The sequence below is a fragment of the Nasonia vitripennis genome, chromosome 1 (assembly GCF_009193385.2).
Source record: "Nasonia vitripennis strain AsymCx chromosome 1, Nvit_psr_1.1, whole genome shotgun sequence".
NCBI lineage: Eukaryota > Metazoa > Arthropoda > Insecta > Hymenoptera > Pteromalidae > Nasonia > Nasonia vitripennis.
The window spans coordinates 26,858,320-26,881,164 of NC_045757.1; the positions used below are offsets into that span (position 1 = coordinate 26,858,320).

The 22,845-nt window shown below is 35.4% G+C and overlaps 2 protein-coding genes across 19 annotated transcripts in view; one reads left to right on the plus strand and one right to left on the minus strand.

Annotated features, from left to right (window-relative positions):
* Window positions 1-991: 991 nt before the first annotated feature.
* LOC100118747 lies at window positions 992-5,643 on the plus strand. The gene is made up of 7 exons (XM_008214694.2): window positions 992-1,003; window positions 1,771-2,248; window positions 2,325-2,767; window positions 2,846-2,915; window positions 4,896-5,088; window positions 5,162-5,241; window positions 5,468-5,643. The coding sequence occupies exons 1-7, from the start codon at window positions 992-994 to the stop codon at window positions 5,641-5,643; spliced, it is 1,452 nt and encodes a 483-aa protein (XP_008212916.2).
* A 2,102-nt stretch (window positions 5,644-7,745) lies between these two features.
* Window positions 7,746-22,845, minus strand: part of LOC100119465 (polypyrimidine tract-binding protein 1) — a 455,850-nt gene continuing 440,750 nt past the window's right edge. For all 18 annotated transcript variants that reach the window (XM_016988895.3, XM_031921112.2, XM_032595739.1 and 15 more), the window contains 4 exons: window positions 22,647-22,739; window positions 22,341-22,557; window positions 22,115-22,256; window positions 7,746-22,031 (listed from right to left, as the gene is read on the minus strand). In XM_016988895.3, the coding sequence (XP_016844384.1) occupies window positions 21,963-22,031; window positions 22,115-22,256; window positions 22,341-22,557; window positions 22,647-22,739 (521 nt within the window). In that variant the 3' untranslated portion in view covers window positions 7,746-21,962. The remainder of the gene's footprint in view (window positions 22,032-22,114; window positions 22,257-22,340; window positions 22,558-22,646; window positions 22,740-22,845) is intronic.

The window sequence follows — 22,845 nt, forward strand, 5'->3', positions numbered from 1 at the left end:
GCTTGGCAACCGTAAAAACAGTTAGCTAAGTCTAAAGGTCTTAGCAAATTTGAACCGTTAATTATCTACCAGGGATATATTTTAATGAGTATAAAATTACGAAATTTATGAAAACTTTTTAAAGGGCTTCACAAAAAAGTCGCTGTTCACTGATCTAGTAAATCTCTTTTTGAGGTAATTTTGGGTTATAGATACATCTTATAACATGATATTTTTAATGAATTTTTCGGCAGATAGATCAATGAGTTTGTTTTGACAATTTACATCGTTAGTTTCAGAATCAAGTCAAGACCCAACAAACATGGCAAAAATGTGATCGTCTCGATTAGCATAAAGTCAAATGTAGCTGCTTATTGCAACAGGCTATAAATAGACCAATAAAAGTTTGTTGCTCTTTAGACGTATTTATAAAATCCAACATTCAAAACCCGCTCGTATACCATTGCTTCCTCCTCCCATTGCCATCCTCTGTTTCGCCTTGGTCATCATCATACAAATACAGCATTCTATATTTACCATCGACCATTACACAGCCGTTCGAACGCGCATCCGCAGGCATAATGCTCTGATTGCCCTCTCGAGCACTGCACTGAAACAAGCGGCAGTGAAAACGCAATGCGCCCCGTGGAAAAAAATCGCCGGAGTCCTCGGGGAGAGGGAAGAGGCCTTCGGAGCGCTCATCGTGTGCCAGCTGAAAAAACAACGCATGCACGAACCCATAGTCCGGTTTACCCGGATGGCCGTCCTTGAGCGCCTGCATACACGCGCCGGGCGTGCGCACTGAGGTATAAACAACCTGTTCCTTGCGGCGGTGGCGTGTCTTGTGTATAGGCGTCCCAACCATAAAGCGCTAGGGAGGAAAAAGCTCTCGCGGAGGATCGAGAAGCCTGAGTAGGGTGGCGTATATAAAGTGATCGCAGCCACCACTCTTTATGATACTCGAGTCTTGGACCTCGCTTATCGAGCTGTTTCAGAGACACAGAGGATGAAGATGATCGCTATTGTGAGTATCGCGATTGCTGCTGCTCTATTTCTTTGCGTTCGAGATACCGAGGATTTGCTGTTGTTTTTGTGGTTCTTGAATATTTTATTGATGGAAGACCAGTGCATGTTTGGTGATTCATGAGAAGTTGTGCATCGATCGCTGTAGTGAAAGTTATAGGAGTGTTAAAAGTAGAATTTTTTAAGGTAGCTTATGCTTAAAGTTCAAGGATCGTACAAGAGTGCATTCATTTGCTACTATGGCTATTTGTGACAAGAATCGATACGAATTGAAATTTCGAGTGGTTTTATTAATCTTATTTGAACCAAAAAAAATTTATTTTAAATTTTTGATACGCCCGCCTGTTAAATTGTGTATTATTTCTGATCAATAGGGAACAGACATGGTTTTGCTATATACATATAAATACTTATATATGTATCTCTCAACTCTATTATGATTTTTGAGAAAACAATAAGGTTATTTTATGTATTAACATTTACATGCGTTTATTCATCTATATATATTTTCATCCTTCGCGGCACCATATTGATTACGTGAGCTCTCAATCGTTTAAACTTATCATTAGCAAACCAAATTTTCAAAACCATATTACTTAAGAAATATTGCAGTAAAAATCGTAACTTTTGTACTTTTGTGTAAGATTTATTCTTAACTTTATTTTAAAAAAGGTTTTAAAAATCATGTCTGTTCCTTACGTTAATCAAGAAGAGTGAATAAAACGAAAATTCCCGAACAAATTAACACTTGACCCCTATAAATTCCAGATCCCGCTATGGTTCTGCCTGCTAGCAGGCAGCCAGGCGAAACCTCCGCTATTCCTGAGCTACCAGGACAGCATCGGCCAGTACAGTTTCGGCTACAGCATCCCGATGTCGGCTCGCTCCGAGTACCGAGCATCGGACGGTGTGACTCGCGGTGCCTACAGCTACATCGACAACCAAGGCCTCATCCAGACGGCTGAATACGAGGCTGGCAAAGACTTGGGCTTCCTTATCAGGGCGACGAATCTACCAGAAGCTCCACTGCCCGTCATCGAGACACCCGAGGTCCGGGAGGCAAGAGACAGACACCTGAAGCTTCTCAGCGAAGCCGAGATGCGCGAGGGCAAGTCCAGGATGGACGACGAGAAGATGGACGAAAGCATGCCTGTGGTAGAGGCTACGAAGGCTGAGGAGCCCATGATGATGGAGAAGAAGGCCGACGCACCGATGATCGTGAGCAAAATTGCCGAGATGCCCGAGGGTGAGTTCTGGTGCTTACAATTGGAATAGTTTTTACTAAAAAAGATTAATAAGTGTCACGAAATTTTTCACCGCAGAGAGAAAAGTCATGCCAGAGCCAAAGACATCCATGGAAAAGGAGTCGATCGACATGCCACGAAAAGAGATGATGAAGGAGGAGATGCCGAAGACGGAAGCCAAGCCCGAACTCATGCCCCGAACGAACGCCGAGGAGATGCCAGCAAGCCCTTCTATGCTGCCTGAACCGGTCCAATACACCCCCGAGGTGAAGGCGGCTCGCGAGGATCACTTCCGCGCGTACGAGAACGCCGCAAGACTCGCTGCCGAGTCTGACTTGAACCCCCAGCTATTGGAGCAGCTGCTCAGGGGTCACCCAGGAGCCACGGTGACTCTGCCCCTCAGTGAGAACAAGCTGGAGATTCCTGCTCCGAAGACAGCCGAGAAGCCCGTGGATATGGACGCTACCGCGAGGAGGATCGAAGCACAGCCCAAAATCGCCGAGGCTGAGGCAAAGAAGATGGTGCGTTTTTTGAGTTCTGTTTTATTTGATGATTTAAAATATCGAATGTCGCAGTTGAAGAATGCAATTTTTACACAGGAGAGTGCTGAGGAGATGCGCAAACCTGTCGAGCTGACTGAAACTGCCGAGAACGCGAAAATTGGATCAGGTGAGACATTGTTTTATCAATAAAAGTTCGCGTTCGAATGAATCGCCAGTTAAGAGTTAAATAAGTCGAATATTCGGCACATCATTGCGGTAGAATAACGAAAGGTACGGGTTTGACTGTCTATAAATTAAATTCACGCATGATGTAAAAGCGATCGTACACCGTACATTCTTATATCAGTCCTGCGCCAGCCTAACGCTGCACAAACATACGCGGATTGCAATATAGCACTTATGCCGTAATCTGCTTGCCGAATCTAGATAAAGGCGTACTATGTCACCGATGCCAAAACTAACTTGCCAAGCCCGTCTTGGGCTGCTTGTGCTTTAACTGCCTGCGTATTTAGAATCGAGCTATATTCGTTGTCCAAATATTATCAATACAATGCTCACCGAATTAATATTTTCTTGAATAACGCGTATAATAGACACATTAAGCATTAAGTATAACATGTTTCTACTTTCGAGTTCTGTATTAAAAAGTGGTTTGTGTCAATTTCATACAAATAAATTAAGTTGTGATATTGAATGTAAGTATTAATCATTTTATTTTCTATGTATTTACGTAACGCTATCACTGCACAACTTTTCACATCAGTGCGATATTGTATTTTTCAGGTAAACGACGCGTTGATGAACATTAGTATTGTATAATAGCTTTTTGACACATCTTATAGAAACACGATGATGTTGATAAAAACCACTTTTTGAAATATCACGATCGTTCGCGTCTATCTGCAGAATCTGCTTATCGATATTCTTTAGAATTTAAAAGTCCGGTCGGTAAGTTATGAACCAATTTTCAACATTCCTCCAAGACATTAATTATAACTAAACATTTTTAATCTCATGAGCTATGTTCTCGGACTTTAATTCACTTTCCTTGAAGAATTTCAATTATCCATCGCGGCCCATAACAGAATAATAATAATAATGTTATCTTCGACACAAGCCAGAAATACGTCTTAATTATTTCGCACAGCCACGCACAAAGCATTTACAGCCATAAAACTTTTCGCCGCGATCACGTGCATAGCAGCGTATAAATAACACCGACCAATCTTTTTAGAAAGACTCCACTGTGTCTTGAAGACAGTATAATGCAACCGGCGAACGCGACCTTGAAAATCGTACGAAGTTACCGGCTCGTTATCCCCATCGCGATTTTATGCTCAAACATAGCCACCCCATCCATTGTTTTCTTTACCAGCGTCAAGGCCGAGCATTTATAACTCGTGCTCCATTCAACTGTTGAACGTGTTCTAGAAGCCATACTATGTTAATCATTAAAAAAGAGTAGCAGCGAGTTTTATCTTGCTGTCACTTAACATACGAAATGGTCTGCTGATTTAAAAATTAAAACACGTTTAATCGAAACCACCTGTCAGACAAAAAACGTTCATAACGTTTAATCTGATGTAATTACCGAATTACGGGTATATGCCATCCACCCACTCGTCAACTGGCAAAGTCTCTGAGCTTCCGCATTCGACGTCTCGCCGCAATCCACTGAAGCGGCGCGTAATCAAACCGATTCCGCATAATTTACGTCAGTCGTGTCGCCGAATCGCGTGCAGAGGTCGGCCCGGCGCTTCCGGGGCTGAAGGCCGCGGGTGTCGATTTATCGCCATCAGGATCCCGCCCGCCGCGGATCGTTCCTTTCTAAAGGTGTACGTGTGGGCAACCAGTCGCAGGTGAAGACGAATGTGCCGTTGCTTTTGCCGAGAAGGATAATGCAGTTTCGGTGTACTCAAAGGGGATTTTCCTCGTGCGATTTTTAACTTGTTTTTTTCTATGGTCGGTGTTGCTCGATTTTTTCGATGGTGTTACTTTTCGCTCATTGAGGAAGCCGAGATCGTTAATAAATACTTACCTTTCGCAAGTTTACTTCGCATGTAGGATTATACCTTTTTGATTTAGAATGCAGCGATGCAGATTCTGAGGTTAATGGATAACTCAAATGCTATGCATTTCTTTTCAGGCATTACCCCAGCATATACGAGTCTGAGGGTGATGGACACTAGATTGCCGACGTTGAACGAATTCGAGCAAACGAAGCTAAAGGCTGGACATTATTCAACGCCAATCGAAATTTCTCACATTTCGCCGACGAACGTTCTACCCTCGCTTTATCCCCAATTTCTCGGAAGTGCAGCTTTTCACTACGTTTATTTGTGAACAGAGAATCGAATAATGCTTTTAAAGGAATGGCAATAAGATCTCTATAATTATCTATAAAACCCGTAGTTATAACGGATTAGCTATTAAGGCTCGCAAGACTGTCATTATAAATGTAACATTATGTTATCGTACTTTGCATCTCACACGTAATATTAACGTAATACCTGCGAGTAAATCAAAAAATCATGCAATTTATTTATTAGATTGTAATGTTACTATGTAGGAAAATAAAATGCTACTTTTTAACGCAATCTGTTTTTTTTTCTTGAAGTAATTTTCAAATTAAAATAACCTTATATTATAATTCAAAATTAAATATGGCAATCATCTTATGTGTTAGTTATTGCGTTTACTTTGTTCTTCTGTTTTCAGGTATTACTCTGAAATGTGAGACCGGTTTGAAAGTCATGAAGATGGATCAATTGAAAGCAGATCTCCGTCTTTTAATTACAAAACCCATAGAGTTCGTCCCGTTTGTGCCTGGTGTCATGCAAAAGGTTTCGACTCCTATGGTCAAAAATTGGGCTTTCCAATACATCTATTTGTAATTTTTAAACACAAAAGTTATATGTGCCAATAAAAGGTGTGATAAAAATATTATAATAATTGTGAAGAACGTAATGAAATATTTTCTTTTCTCCGAAATGGGCATTATGATTAAAGATCATGAAAATCTTACAACTATATAAAACAATACTTGTTACTAAAAACCATAAATAAATAAATTGTCCAATTTTTCAATAATTTCAAACTCATATATATATTTAATTTTATTAAACTACTTACCTTTTTATTTATAAGAATAATAACCGGATGTAGGAAGTTGATCAGCAGTTGATATTTTTGCAGGCATAACTTGCGTAAATCAATGGTATTGACAAGATTTAATCATGTCTAACACACATGAAAATCGGATCCCATTCTACTCTAAAAAATGACATTATACATGGTAATAATTTTATTCGTTTTTTAATTGGCAGTATGTTTCCGCACCCGATTAAGGATTGAGAAAATATTACAACAAAGCAGAGTATATTTTCTTATATTTTGTTATGTTTTCAGGTATTACTCTGAAATGGAACTCCCGATCTTACCGAATATCAATATGCAACTGACTATTTTTATTTTCAATTGTTGTCATTCCAACGTAAATAAATTGAACTGGCGCTTTCTGTATACTATCGCTCAAACGGTACGTATCTCTGATCGGTGAAGATAGATGGTGCGTACTTACATAGCTACTTATACTACAGTTCTCTAAGACTCTCAGTCTGTACTATATGTTATAGAAAGAGCCTGTATAAATTAGGTGATATTTATAATAATAACACAGTAAATTTATTACTCTTACAAAAACAGTATACCTCAAACTTTTTTAAATTCAATTCATATTATTATTAGGCACTATTAATGATGACAAACATTGCAAAAACATAAAGGTATTTAAACAAAATAAAATTTGCAGAGATTAGTAATCTAAGAAATACATTTGTCAAGAGGTTTTATTCTTCATTAAAAAATAACGATGCATCTTTATAGAACAATAATAAAAATTGTCATTAGGTGTAGACAGGTTCACATGAAAAAATATATATATATGCAATAATTATGACAATAATTATTGAAAAGTACTTCTGATCGTTAAACAAATGTAAAAAATTAAAAGATAATGCAAGAGTAAAAATGTAATAACTACACTGCTAATTTATCGTTGCCAATAATTAGCGCGCGATAGCAATTTCCTAGACTTCTATGCTGATATCTTGGAAGGGTCGATGATCGACTTTTCCAAGATTTACTTACTAAATGTAGTTTAAGATTACACAATATCAGGAGTAAATTTTTAGGTACCCTCTGGTTAGTCTCTGAACTTACATTTTATATAGGTTCTTTATTATATTCTATATCTTTATACCTTCGCATTTATTGCGCAGTTAATACTTTATTGATTAAAACTTAGTCTTCATTATTTTCAACTACTCACATCTTTAAAAAAAAATAATGGAGTTGTTACTTTCTATTTTTTAACATAGAGGATAAAATTATTCAAAAGTGAATTATTCAAAGGTAATAACGTACTATGAACAAAGGGTGGTATGTATATATTCAGAATCAAAACAAGAATTTTCGAAAAATTCTATGATCTCAAATTGAAATTTGCATGAGACATTTCTTTAGAGACTTCAATCAAAATCAGAGTAAAATTTGTCATTTAAGAAATGGATGCAACACATTTTACAGATATTGGATAGCGATAAAACAATAAAAACATATTCCTTATAATTAATAACTGTAGTAATTAATTGACTTTCTTGATTCCTTTAAATGGCTATTTGCCATTACCAACTTCACTAAACTACTTGTATTTCTATGAAGCAAATAAGAAAATATTAAATTTCTTCAACAATTTTCATTTTAAAGTAACAAAAAATAAATAATTCATAACTCATTCTGTATTATTTTGAGAGAACACATTTCTTCTTATTTTTCTGTATGGACAGCAAATAATTTATTGGCCGTTCATCTGAGTAATTTTTCGCTCTAGGACATTCCGTTATTCCATTAAATTCTACATATTACATTCCCATACGTCTCTATGCATCAATGATTCTACGTCACGATTTAATCCAGTATTATATATTTTTTTTTATTTATTTGCCATGCGCTCTAAACAATAAAACCGCCCTCTTTTAGGCTGAATCTCGTTGAACAGCAGAAGGAATGATAATATTCGAAACAACGTACACGACACAATCGCTTACTTGAGGCCTAGAAGTTCTTCGTTAAAAAATATTGTCAATGTACAAAAAGCAAAATTAGAATTATTTTTCCGCAATTCATTGTACAAAATATTCACAATTTGAGCTTATCACAAGAACCTGTAGGTTATTTGTCATGAAACGATTCGAACTTTGACGATTAATGCTAGGACAATATACGAACAAGTAAAAAGATATACGAAAGAAAAATCGGAGCCTCGTACGTTAGATAAGAGACTATAATTATATAATATATCACCGTTCCCTCGTTTCGGCGTTTTATGTATGTATATATAATACTGAAGTCTCGACGAGCTGCTAAGTTTTTATTTCTTTATCTATACACGACAATCATAACGTTAGCGACGTAATCGTTATCGCAATTTGTAGTATATAATTATTTAATGACAATGTGTAACGCTAGTGATCGATAATAATCCTACGCGCACGCGGCCGATCGACACTCTCCGCGTGTCGTCACTTGTATTTTGTTTTTACAGTCGCCATTTCTCGTGTCTATACACAACCCTCTCTTCTCCTCCGTTCACTTTTTCTTACTTCCCTCTGTCATCGCCGTTCATATCTTCACTCTTGTACATTTATTTATGCTCATATAAATCTAAATATAATATGTATTTTTTTTATGCTGCTCATAATTTTTTTTATATTTATTTATATATTTATATATAATATATTCGTTCTAACGTAATGGATAACGTCGACGCCTTGCTCCAATAATAATTTTAATGATATTTTTAATATGTCCGCAACGATACCGTACATATTACTTTCCTTACTCGTACTGTGTGCCGCGTTCGCGACATCGTTTCTCCGTCTAGTTGACAACTTATCCAGTTACCATCTTCAAAAAAAAGAGTGAATCTTTTTTCTGGATGCATTTTTAGGCCCATGTTATTTTCTAAATTTAACAAATATTCATTAATAGAAGTGTCTTTCAATTTTTTTAGCTTCAGGATATTCATCTACTCAACACTAATTTCAATATCTGATTACGGTCTTGTATTGAATGAGCATGCAATGATTGTACTTATAAATAAGAAGTCGTACGTGCAAATATTTATTAAATTTAGACTATACGACGGCGAATAGTAAACGATAGATTGATATAACGAATCGCATTTAATAATTTTTGATAAACTATGAAATTCTTCACACTTTTCTTGAAAACCGTGTAAAACGAGCATGCTCTCCTCCTTTTATTATCTTTTTTTTACTAATAATTGATCGTTACAATTTTCTTGTAAACCACGCGTGATTGAATTTTTGTTTATTTAAATTCTATATTTTTCATCTAATGTCTAAAAACAGAAGGACTTAGGGCAATATTGTATTTTCAAATGACGAAACAGCTGAATATGCTTAAATCAGAATTTGCAAAAGTGATATGAAAATAGATAAAACTAACTCGTTAACTTTTTTTGGTTTACCAAAAGTAAGTATCAATCGGTGATTGGTTTTGTTAAAAATATTTGCGTTAGCGGTTAAATAATAAATTCCAATATATTCGAGTGTATATAATTTTAACCGTTAACCGTATAAAATCAACAACAATAAATATATGAATAAAAATAAAAACTTTTTGCGGCTGACATATCATCGTACCTGATAAAAGGCAGACTTCTTAAAGTCCCAATGGACATCCCTGCATACCTCACAAACAATTCACTCTATACGACTGATGTCACCGGAAACAGAGCTAATAGCTTGCGTTAAACGCTTATCTCACCAGTGCGGTACTCGTCGTCGAAACATCACTGCTGCGAATAATTGATATTCTCGGTTTACAGTGATATACATCTGCTTTAATTAATAGTTTACGTAATATTGATTCGCAATTGACTCTATACCCCTAAACGGTTTCTCCTCTTTAACTCCCGCTTCATTTATAACGTAGTAGGTACCTCGAAAAAATCTCTTCTCTCTCATCTCATCCATCATCAGTATTTCTCTCTCGATTGTATTCATTATGATTATTATACATATAATATATTTCTTGTTGTATTTATAACTACATAAGACTTTCTGTTTTCTCTCATTCGATCACTTGCACGCATTAGCATAATCTCATCATCATCAACCTTGTAATCTTCTCGATGCGCATATCTACTAATACCTCTGATTTATCGCCGTTCTCTTCTTTCGCGCTTTTTTTCGAATTTGCATCTCCTCTTGACAAAAGATAAACTCGAAGAAGGCGGGAAAAGCTCTGGACCTAAAATTCGACAACGGTTCTCGCTATCTATAGATTTTATATTTTGTTTTATTTTCCGTTATTTTATTAATTATATTGTTTTATAATCGCGACGAGACACTCGATTGGTTTTGGGCTCGGCATTAAGAGGAATCTATGTAACGTAGTTTTATTATATATGTATAATTTTTTTCTTTGTCTCTCATTCCTTTTAGTGAAGTTTTAACAACGATATTTTTATCATACGCCGAAATTTACAGCTAGTAGTGAATATATATAGGTATATTTTTATTCAGTTCAGATTTTATCATAGACTGAAAGTCGTTAATCAATTATAGTGTCTTTTAATTTCCGTGAGATACGAAAGTTACTAGAATACTTCAGGATTTGCTGTGTAGAAAATGTTACTTTCAAAATTTTGCTTGTAAAAACTGTACGTAATAAATAATATCAATCAAAAGTTTTATGAGTTTCAGTATAGTTTGTTGAATTTATATACATCAATATAGAAGATTTTATAAAATCAAATTTGAATGTATACATATACCTGATAATAGAAAAGTATATGGTCGATCCGCATGAGAAGAATATCTATCCGAGCAGACTTTATTATCCGAGGAACAACTATTTTATAAATAACGAGCTTATTGGCTATTAAATTCGTAATTTCTAGATTAAAACTAACTGTACGTTTTCTCGACGATTCACCGTGTTTTTATTAAAAAATATATACTTAGTAGTCGCAGATCTTTCCTATTTAAAAATTCGATTTTTTTTCTCGCCTTGCAATACTAATGTGTACAGAAAAAAAACAAATTCCGGACGTTTACAACAGAACAAACGAAAAATAGTATAAACAATGGTTTGTGGAAGGATGATTCTTCGGAGTCTTGTATAAGAACATAAGAACACAAGTGTAACAAAAACGAAAACAAAACAATTTTCTTAAAAAAATGCATTTAATTTTTTACTAAAAAATAAATCGTCGAAACAAATAAAATCTTGGAAGTTCTTGACTTTTCTTACGAGCACACATTGGAATGATTTCTCTCCGTCCACGGACAGACATAATTACGCAAGACGCGATTGTGATCGATCGCTTGCTTTTTTCATATTACAGTTACATCCTACACAATATAAGTTTCAAAATGCTTATTAAACAAGATTCTCTCATTTTCTTTTTCGACCTTTGTCTCGATTGGGCATTATCTTAGAGATACCGCGTTTATACGTCGCCTAAGATCAATACAATAAAAAAAGTCCTTAAAATTATAAAATACTTTTACGACGTCTATAAGTGTATAATGATATCGCCTCTCCTCTTTTTTGCTTTTGAGCGCGCATGTGTGCGATTGTGTGTCATCTGTGTGTGTAATTTTTTGCTTTCATGTCGCAGGTCAATTTGATTCACACATGTATACTGTACACTGGAAAGAGAGCCTCGTCTAGTAGAACATTTCATGCGCCCTACTGTAGAGAGCTAAATAATCATGAGTCGAAAATTGATTGTCGTACGAAAGATATTTCGTGAATCACAAGTCTTAGTCGTATATAATGTATGTATGAGCAGTGCATGAAAAAATATTCTCTTTCAGGACTCGACGTGACTTCTTTTGGGTGTATTATTTATAATGTATGCAAGAGAGAGAGAGAGAGAGAGAGAGAGAGAGAGAGAGAATGAGAGAAGATAATATAGACGACAGCTGGTCATGCAATAGAGAAGTCGTAATTCTTAGGCGAGGAAACGAGAGTAGAGAGCACTTTTGCTTCGATGTTTGACTTCCGTCGTATACAGCAGGTAATTTGAAATTCATATATAGGCTGCAAACACGGCGCTGCTAAAGAGTCACTTTTCGAGCTTGAATATATATATATACGAAGAGGTAAACTATTGAATATGATGTAAAAAATCTTTCGAACAAATATAACAAAAGTAAAATCAATAAGACGTACGTTTTTTTTCTTAAAACACAAGTATAGTTTTCTTATTATTCATTTTAAAATATACATTGTAACATGAAAAAGCATTTAAAAAAGTTGCTTCGAAACATATTATTTCTTCTGCGGAATGCCTGCGAAGTTGAATTTCTCTTTAAAACAATTAAAAGAAGCTTACAAGAAAATATTAAGGACGTAAATTATTTACGACGCGTAATCCTGTCGAGTTGATACGTCCCGATCGTTTTTTTTTCTATACTGAAACATTCCACTTCAATTTTTAAACAATTCATATATTTATATATATACTAGTATAGATATAGATAGGCCATGACAAATGTGATATTCTTTTTCACATTCGAGCGTCCTCGTAACGCCCATTATCTTTTCGTAATTTTCTGTTTTATATTCGTTGAAAAAACATTCGAAGACTTGGAAAAATCAGTTAAGTTCTTCAGTCGCACATCGTCGCTCGACGTGAATCGAAGCATCCTCGATTCGACTTCGAGTAATCGACTTGCGACAGAATTTGAAGTTGAAAAAATAACGTAGCAAAATATATAGTGATAATTACATAGTATAGATAAGGTATCTTTATATATATATATATATATATATATGTGTGTGTGTGTGTGTTAGTGTATAGAACATATACTATAGTACAGACAGATATAGTGCTCTACATAGGTACACGAAATTCGTTATAGGGTACAAGATACTTGATTCGTAATTCTTTGTTGCCTTTGCTTGCCCGTACATTCTCTTATTTTTTTCTTTCCATAAATGCAGATATGAAAATTTCTTTGCAGAGCGTGAGTGTATAGTACAGTAGTATGGTAAAGTATAGTAATAGTAGCAGTGATGGTAGTAAATAGTAATAGTAAATAGACACTGTGTAGATATGATGATTGCCGAAATAAATATAAAAAACGATAGTCCGCGCGATTTCCGAAGACATGTGAGCATTACGGAAGGAAAATTGTGTATAGTTCGGTATACGAACCACAAAACACTGCTCGAACTCCCGTCTTTTTTTCGTTTTTATTTTCTCTTTAAAATTTGTCTCTGCTCCCCCCATATATTTTTTCTCGTATCGTATCGATTTATCATCTCTTTTTTGTATCACTTCCGCGAGGAGGAAAAGCGACGTTGATCCCATAGAATACGATTGTTTGGAAAAACATCTAGGCACAATTACTAACGATTGTTCCGGGCGAACTTTTGTTGTGCGTGAGAGAAATCATCGTTTTCTCTTGAATCTCGCACAGAATTAATATTAAAAGCATTAAAATCTGTTTTCTTTGTTTTTTCTCGTTTTTGCTCAATTATATAATATTTGTTTTCGTATGCATTCTTAAAATAACGATATCACATTCGTTTACATAGTTTAAATAATTTATCGTATATATTATGTAGTCGTTAATAAGTTTAAAATAATTGTACGAGAATCAAGATTCCATCTAACCAACTGACGCGTACTTCTTTTTTGTTTAGAACAAAGTTTAAGTGCACAGAGCAAAAATGCTGAATAAAATTAGCGCACTTAAATATCACTTTGAATTGTGCGAATTTTGTCAACATTATAAACTTCATGAGTCGTAAAATTTTTCATGCAGGCTCGATTAGTTAGTCGGTTAGAGACCGATAGCTATATCTTTTATTATCATTCACGCGTTGTTTAAAGAAATTGTACGTTTCTGTTCAATTAACATGTGCCGATAACAGCAATCCTTTTGATCGTTTGATGAATCCCCTTGACTTTCCGATGTAGTTATATATACGATTCTGGCGTGTGAAAACGAAGGTGAAGTAAAGAGAGTCGATGGATATATATAAGCTGAAATTTAGAAGATCACTGTAAAAGTTTTTTTTTTATAATACTAATGTTTCTTTGATGAAAATTGTTGTGCGCATGAGTATAGTGTAATAAATAAACTGCTTTTACATCAATGAAACTTTAGCATTTAGGAAATTTGAAGGGAAAACGCAGGAGGAGAAACACAGGGAAACTCCTGGAAAAAATCACACATTAAAAATAGAATACGTATACAGAGTGTGAAAAGTAGAGGGTGTAAAAAAGAACAAAAAAAAATCAGGGTAGGTTTATTACATTGGATATATATATTTCGTCTGCTCATATGTTGCAAGTACTTATCTGACGACAATTTAAGAGACAGAAGTGGAAAAAACAAAAAAGTATTTTATAAGAAATTCAAATAAAAATGCGATAGCACGCATTCGTACCAGCGTATTATCAATTCAAAAAATTGGCGAATTTAAAGAGTGTTAAATAATAAAGTAGTTCTTAGAGATTGGACGTTAATTACGTGTAACACTAAATACAGTAATAATGCGATAGTAGTAGTAGTAATAATAGTAGTATTATAGTTATAGGAGTTGAACAGTAAATGTAGCGATTTGAAGAAAGAAGAAAAATCAAAACTGATAGCATAGTAGAAGTAGTATAGTGATAGATAATCTAAGTAGCATAGATCGTAGATAGGGTAGACGCAACTACAATAGTTCAGAAGTTATAGTAGTAATAGTATAGTAGTAGTAGTGATAAAGTAGACAGTAGTAAGTAGACGAATTAAAAATTAAAAACGCTTACATAGGTTTTTGAGAGTACAATAACAAATATAAAAACTACTGGCGAAACATAGCGAGACAGGGGTTTGTGGTGATAGTGTATAAAAGTAAAATATTTTTAGCCTTTCGTCGATGGAGGCACACGCATAAAGCTAAACGCTATCTTAAACTGGACTTACACAATGCAGTTCCCTACAACTCTATCTTTCTATGCAATGCTTATAAACGAAAAAAAACACAGAAAATTGTAGTTAACGAGGTGCATGCAGGTAAGAGCAGCCCATCATGTGTAAATATAAAAAATAAATCATTAAATAATGTATTGCTTCTACGAAAACAACGGCGGTCATTTAGGTTTTCAATTATTAAGTAATATAAAATGAAGATAAAAAGTAGAGTTTTAGATATAGTAATAGTAAAGTTTATAATAGTAATAATAATCATAGCATAAGAATCGTTATTTTTAACTAACGAAATAAAAAAAAATAGTAGCGATATTACAGTGAATAGTGTATAACAGTAATTAGCACAGTGCTTCATGAAGAAGATGCTAGCTGCACGATTAATTAAGAAACATTCCTAATAAAGTAAAATATATATTTAAAAAAATACTTGATAAAGAAGTGTCATATTTTAGAGTAGAATCGCATACAATCTTTGAAATTAAACGGGCAGGGCATCTTGTAGAAAGTGTAAGAATGAGTGATCGTACGGAAGAAGTCTTTAAGCGAGATTGCTCAAAGACGTCGTTGTGTGATAGTTCGTCAAGTCCGTCATAGAATTTTTGACGAAAACGACTGCCGATAGTTGCACGCGTGTGTATGTATTACGCATCTTACACGTATTATGTTGTCTTACTCTTTCAATTTTGAGCTCAGAACCAAACATAGAAGTGCGTGTGCTTAACACGAATCATAAACTCTTTTCCAAACACTCAAAATATCACGATGATTGAGAGTGTAAGAAAAGTTTATATGGCTCAGAATCAAACAATTACGTCGATGTACAGTTCTGACTCATTTTTTTTTCACTTTTCTTCGTGTGTGTATATGTGTGCGTGTCTATGATTTATGTGAGTGTAATAAATTGGCGCTCATTTTCGCTTTCATAAAACTATATACGCTTTACTAAATCTAAACTAACCATTTCGCATCTCCGCTCGATTGACAAAGGTCCTACACAACAGACTCCTTTTTATTATAAAAAAAAAAACTTAAACGAGTAACCGCAAAGTTTTGCATCATCGTCGACGTACAGTGTTATCATACAACTGTATTCTTTTCCTCATTCGTTCCGGATGTTCGACTAATCTCTAATCAACTAACTATAAGGAGCTTAATGTTTAAGACGCTCGCTCTGACAATTGTTCTCGTTTTTCATAAAAAATGATTTATCTTGTCGGAGTCGAGCTGATTGTGACTTGCAACGCAATTCCTGGCCCAGTACCGATGTCGCATTTTTTTATTTATTTTTTTTTTAAATACTTATAACTCTTTTTAGCTGGTTAATCCGTAAAATTGGAAATTCGGATAGATATAGTGATTGGGCATTGAAGGCGACAGGGACGTAGAAGGAGAAAGTAACAGTCAAGATTGACGGAAAAGTAGAATTAGTGACAAGACGTGTCAAGGCGTGGAAATCGCACGATCGAAGAATATAAAATTGTTTGTACTGAACAAGGCCTGGATATGTCCATGTTACAATCATCCGTAATGCGAGTCGCTGTAAGACCTTTGAAAATACTTAATTATGATTTCACAGTGAAGATAAGGCGATTGCTCCATCTACTCAACGCATATATCACTGTTTTATTCACTTTTCGAAAAGCATGACATTGCTAGAGTCCTCGGAGCAATTATCTTCTCCTCAGAATTTACGCAAAAAAAACACACTTCAAAAGAATTTCGAGCGCAGTTACAATTGTTGTCAGAGATTGATTCGGTATTCAACAGTAAAATAAGTATTCGATAAAACAAAAAAAAACTGTTAATGATTTACTGAATTGAACAGAGTTCGTGCGTGGCAGCTTAGAAACAGCTAGGGGGTTTCCCATTGTCAGTTGTCGGTAGAGAGAGTGATTGTCATTTTGACTGTACATATAGTGATTGGAGCATTTTGCTATTTTTTTATCATCTTTAAAGTGTAAAAAGGAGCTAATACAAGTCTAGAAGATACTATTATTTTTCTTATACGAACGCTTATTCTCTTTTTTCATCGTTTCAATCACTACGATTTGACCTACTGTCTATGTCAACTAGTTGAATCATCTTACCCCGCGACGATGTAATTTTTTCTTTTCATTATTACCTAAGAGGGAGTTCGGCCTTTTCGAAGGTGTCCTCTTGCTCTTTAATACTTTTGCATTCTTTTTCTGTTATGATTAAAAAAAACCTTAAAAACAATGTGACTGTTCACGCGCTTTCTTGCTGTGTATAAATAGGCTTGAATAGCATAATATAAGGCATTAAATTACGTTTAATAATTCGTTTTACAAATGAGAAAACTCGATCAGTTTTGTTAAAAGTATTTTTTCGTGTATTATTGCATACGTCTATAGATCAATTATTTAAAAAAACGCTACAATAAAAATCGGTTAAAATTATATCAAAGCAACATTTTTAGCAAAATTACGCGTACTTGTAAGCAAACAGATCGAGCTTCTACAAGAATATCGGTGAAACGGAAACTAAGAAACCAGCGTGTTCAACCCATTTTCTTTGTGAAGTGTAAGCCTTCTTATTTTTACGCCTACTTTCTCGCGCTTTTGCTCGTCTTGTGCTTTATCAACTTTTCACGCACTTTTCGAACGTTATGTTTTTCGTGGTTTGTCTAATCATTTCACCCTGTGTTTTAGAAACTTTGTCTACTCATCTCTGGTGGTTCAGACCCGTAATTTTCCTTCTTTTAATAGTTTCTTTTTACTTCAGATACGTTGTATAAAGATGGCATGCAATTAAAACCAGAGCGTTTTAAATTAAACAAATAAGAAAAGATTAAAGTATTCGTAAATATTTAAAAAAAAATCTTTTTTTTAATAATAGAATCCACGCAAAAAATACATTGTAAAAATTCTGAATGCGATGGATATATGCGATAGTGTGTATTTAAATCATTAGTAAATAGTATAAATGAAGATTATTTTACATACCGAGTGGAATTTATAAACCGCGATAGTCTCTCTTTATCTTTTTTGCTTTTTAATAAAATATAGAACATCATAATGCAACCGTTTGCGTACTTTTGTTTTCTGGACACCTTGTCGCAAAACCAGCGATATATCAAATATATAGGGATTATGTATATACGTATCATAAACGTTTACGGGCATAAATTGCCACTTATGAATGTCTTGTTACTCTTTATTTATTATTATTTTTTTAATAATATATTCTATATTCTCGTTTTAATCTTTAATATTTATTTATAATACGCTCTGTAGGCTAAGCATTTTTACTACTACGTGGCTCGATTCGGACCCCGCTTCTTTTGTCATCTCTTCATGACAAATTATTCGGTTAAATGTTAATATCATTTTAATATGGTCCAGGTGTTATTTAAACAAAATTTGTATGCACTACGTTGTCAGGACTTTGATAAATACAAGCTTAGAAGATATCTCAACCGCGGCGTCCGAATCATTATGACACCTTGTAGCGAGCGCTGGCTAACCCAACCCTCACCTCGGCCCCCCTCAACACAGCTACATGTGATAGTCCCTCAAGCCATCCGCTTCATTACATGCATACGTTGGTTAAGAAAAGAAATTATGATATCACAATATTTTAAATAATTGAATTTAACATGTAAAATTGTTAAAAAGGACTTTTTTAAATTGTGCAATCATAAATTAATTACAATGACAGTGAAAATATTTGGAAGTTAACATTTGTGCATTTCCTTTCTTAAAAAACGATGCTTCACTGAAAAAACGGAAGGCTGGCAAGAGCAATAATCCTGGTAATTATATTCTTTTGTCATTTCATCAAATTTGGCAGGTCAGAAGAACGCAGTATAATTCACGATAAATAAAAAATAAAAAGAAAAGAAGAAAACGCGCGATATCCTATCGCTTTCTATTCGCATGTCACAAATCTTCAATGGAATTAAATGAATGCAAAATGATCGTAGTACTGGGCAATTTAATAGAAAAGTACATAATACGCATTTATCCTAAGACTAATAAAGCAGGCAAAAAGTTGTAGAAGAGAAACTTATAGGCAAAGATACATCACTTACAAAAAGTGAAAAATAAACTTTATATAGAAAGAGGAAGGAGGTAGTTTGAAAATAAAAACCTATGACTCAATAAAATACTTTTGTAAAATAAAATAATACTAAAAGTCTTCATCGACGCGTAGCTTTTTATATTTGCATGATTCGAGAAGATTTGAAAGATAAGACGACGCTATCAGAGAGATTCGAAAGACAGATCATTGAAGATGCAAAGACTGGCCCCTTTGCTCATGCCGGCTACTCACTACTTTCCTTACTTATTGGTCAACGTTCCAACATTTCAAGTCATCGATTTAAAAAATGATGTAGTCGATTAATAAAAGACGACATTTTCCAATATCGTTGTACTAGAGAATGCTCAAGTGTCAATGTTAAAAAATTGATCGAAAACTAACATGACCTATTCAAATTAAGGGAAAAAACTATATTAACGGAATATGCGTGATCGACGACTTGCAATGATCAGCTTAAGGAAATTTTTGCCTAGAAGTCTAATATCTAGCCTACTTTGGCACAAACTAGTCCCTTCTTAGCCGTGCACTTTTCACCTGTGGGCCGGCACTCGCTTGATTGTGACATTATTTATTTCTTCTTCTAAACATCAATTCTCGCAAAACCTACTAACTTCCTCTCCTTGCATTTCTATACTTAACACGCTCAACTAACGAAGCACATTCTTTATCATTCACGTTCGTACGCAGCCTCACATTCTACTGTATGTATCGTTAGAATTTAATTGACTCCGACAGATGCGTCAATGTTCATGTTAATTTTTTTTTTCTGTTTTTTTTTATCCCTTTTATTTATCGTGTCGATTCAGACCAAATCAGAGAGTTTCTCGTCGCGAGATCTTGCCTTGTCGAAAGTATAATGTACCGGCTACAATAGATAGCCACGCAATATTAATCGCGAGTAACGATTGATACTTTAGAGCCTAGCGATATTTTTAGTACACTCCTTGAGGGCTTGATTTGATGCAAAGCTCTGCTTACGATTTCAATTCTGTCTTTTCCTTCAGGCGTTAGCAATTCCAAGTTAAAAAACGTGCGTAAAATCTTACACAACTATTCGAATGATTAATAGAAATCAACGGACGTTTCTATTTCTTTTAAGCTCCATTTGCTAGGCTTTGGAAGTATATAATAAAATTGATAATCGTATGTAGAAGCTTTGCAACGTGCGATATGTTCAACGTTCAACGTTTACGCCTCCTCCTCCCTCTTAAACTTACTAAGAATTTACGTTTAGGTTAAGATCTATGTGTCTCTAAGCCACTACTTAAACTAAGAAACTGTAAGTTCTTTGTCTTTGCTTCGACGTGTCGTCTTTTGCTCAAAATCTTTCAGTCCGTTCTGTGTTGTGTAACATGTGACTCGAGTGTTGTTGTGTGCGCACTTCGGTACGTCATTATGTTAGTGTGCGTGTTAGAATACTTATCATTAAAACCAAAAAATTGAAAATTATAAAAAAAGAGTATGTCAACACACTCGAATGTATGTACGACACAGTAACAGGATGCCGCCAATTATCTTTGACCTAGTGTCCCCCAGTAATTAGGTCTCACAAAAACGAACGTCGTCTTGAAAACATTTTACTTTAGAGAGTGTTCCTTTTCTGTGATATTTGTAATTCGAAACTGTATGTATTAATGTTACTGCAACATCTTTAACTCAAAAATTTGAGATACATAAACGAGAGTAAAAATGATTGTTCATATCCCTCAGCGATTTTTTCTTCAGAATTTCAATGATCACAGAATAGAAACTCAATAAAGCCAAAACATTCAAGCTCGATCGCTGGTAATTATCTCATCGCGTGAAAAATCACTTGGACAATTTGCCGGCTCATTATCCGACAACCCGCAGTTATCGTAAGTCCTGAGCGCTTTACGACGCAGCGAAGAAAGCACGCAAGTAGCACCTCGCGAGAGCTGCAAAGGGTCCCGTGACATTGGCTTTATTAATCTTAATTTCTCCATTGTTAATCTTAAAGGCTAAAGTTTCCTTACTTGTTAAGCGCTCAGTGCGCTGATCGGAGGAAGTGACGAGCGCGCGACGATTATTCACCTGGAACAATCGATAAACTCTTACATCCTCATTACTACATCGTATTTGTCTTCATACTTAGCACGCGATCATCGGGCGCTCGTTTCTTCCTAGGAGTTTAACCTGACTCTATTTCGCTTTTATTTTCATGCCTGTATCAAGCTAATTTTAAAAATCCTTAACTCCTACTATGCATCAGTGTAGTGCCATTGCCGGCCTCGAGCGAAAATCGAGAAGCCATTTGCATGCGCATCTCATTTCATCGGCCAGCCAGCGTGTCACGCTTGTAAAATATATATCTTAGGATTTGTATTTCTTTTTTGTTTGTTGAAATTCTGTACAAGAATGAGGACCGTCAGTCAAAGCCCCTTTCCGCATCGCCTCGCTACATTTACGCCTTGTTTCATATGTCTCGCTCCAAAAGATAACACTTTTTTCAACCGTATTCCGCAAGCATGCTTTTATCTCATCCGTATTTTTCGGTTGCCTTAAAAATCAGTGCAACATCCAGCGAGTTTCTTATAGAACAAGAGCAAACGACACTCTGGCTTATTTCGCATAACTCTATCTTTAAAATGGATGAAAATATCGCGGGTAGGAACGATGCGTGTCTCTATTCTTGTCCTCGTTTTCTGCGTGTGCTTATAGAAGCCTAGAGTTCGTCGTTTGATGATTCGCAATGGCCACGTTTTCCAGCCCATTTGTCATCCCTCGGACACAGAAATGTATATAACAAACCCACGAAACGAATGCACACGATAAAATGTTACGTAAGTATCAGACTGTTTATAGGCATCTTGATTAGGGCGTTCTCATGCCTCACTTTTGTATCGGCTTTTTTTGTTACTTCTGTCTCACTTCGTTTGAAAAACTTTAATCGTGTGTTTCTGTGTAGTTTTTCTCATGTATCTCGGAGCTTCTTGTCAACTGAACTGATTCGCGTACTTGATATGCACGAGTCAGTATCGAGTTAAGCGAGATGTGGTCCATTGTTCATTTACATTTCAGTCGTGTACAGTACTGGGATACCAATAGTGAACGAGGGTGTAGGGCTGGAACCACTGCTGCGGCTCGTAGGCTGGTCTGTCTTGTTAGATGTTGCTCTTGGAGAAGGAAACCCTCAGGTGATTTGACTCGCTTAGTTGATAGTTGTGCATTTTCTGCAAGTTATAAGTGAAATGAGTTTGTAAGCTTGCATTACAAAATATTAAGATTATTCATGAGTTACTCAATTGAAACTTACAATCAGAGCCGACACAGCGTCGTCCATACTTGGCATTTGAATGAGTGCCATCTTTCTGTCTTTTGGGAAAAATTTGAACGCCTTCACAGTGAAACCGTTCTTTGTGAAGGCTTCCTTAATCTCTTCTTCAGATACCGTTGCTCTATTGAAGTAAAAATCATGAGTTATCATTGCTTTACAAGTATGCGTACAAATAAAAGAGTATACTGCCAGAAATTCAACTCACGGAATGTTTGATAAATGCAAAGTTGCACTTGGAGGATAAATATTTTGGTAATTCTTTGAGCCAGGCTTCTTGAAGCGATGAAGTGGGCTATTGGTGTAGTCCTTGGTCAGACCAGCGTCTGGCTGGCCCTCACGTGGCAGCTGAACCGTCTGATGCTTGCTCAGCATTACTCGGATTGGCTTGCCGAAGACTTTCAGCTTGTCCATGTGGGTCATTGCTGTGGAACCAATGTTATTTTTATCAGCAATTATAGTCAATTTTTTTTATTAATTTCACCAATCTAATCTGATTATTATGTCAACTTACCCAAGTGAGCCTGGTGAGGTTCGGCTAATTGAATCAGTGCCGAATCTTTTTTGTTGTAAAGAATCTTCACACGTTGTACATCCCCATAAACGCCTAGACGCAAAAATCAGAGATTAGTCAACAAAGTCGAGTAAGCCAAAGTGAATATGCGATTTCGTCGTAATTCAAGGTTGTGAGGGATCTTTAAAGCCCGATATAT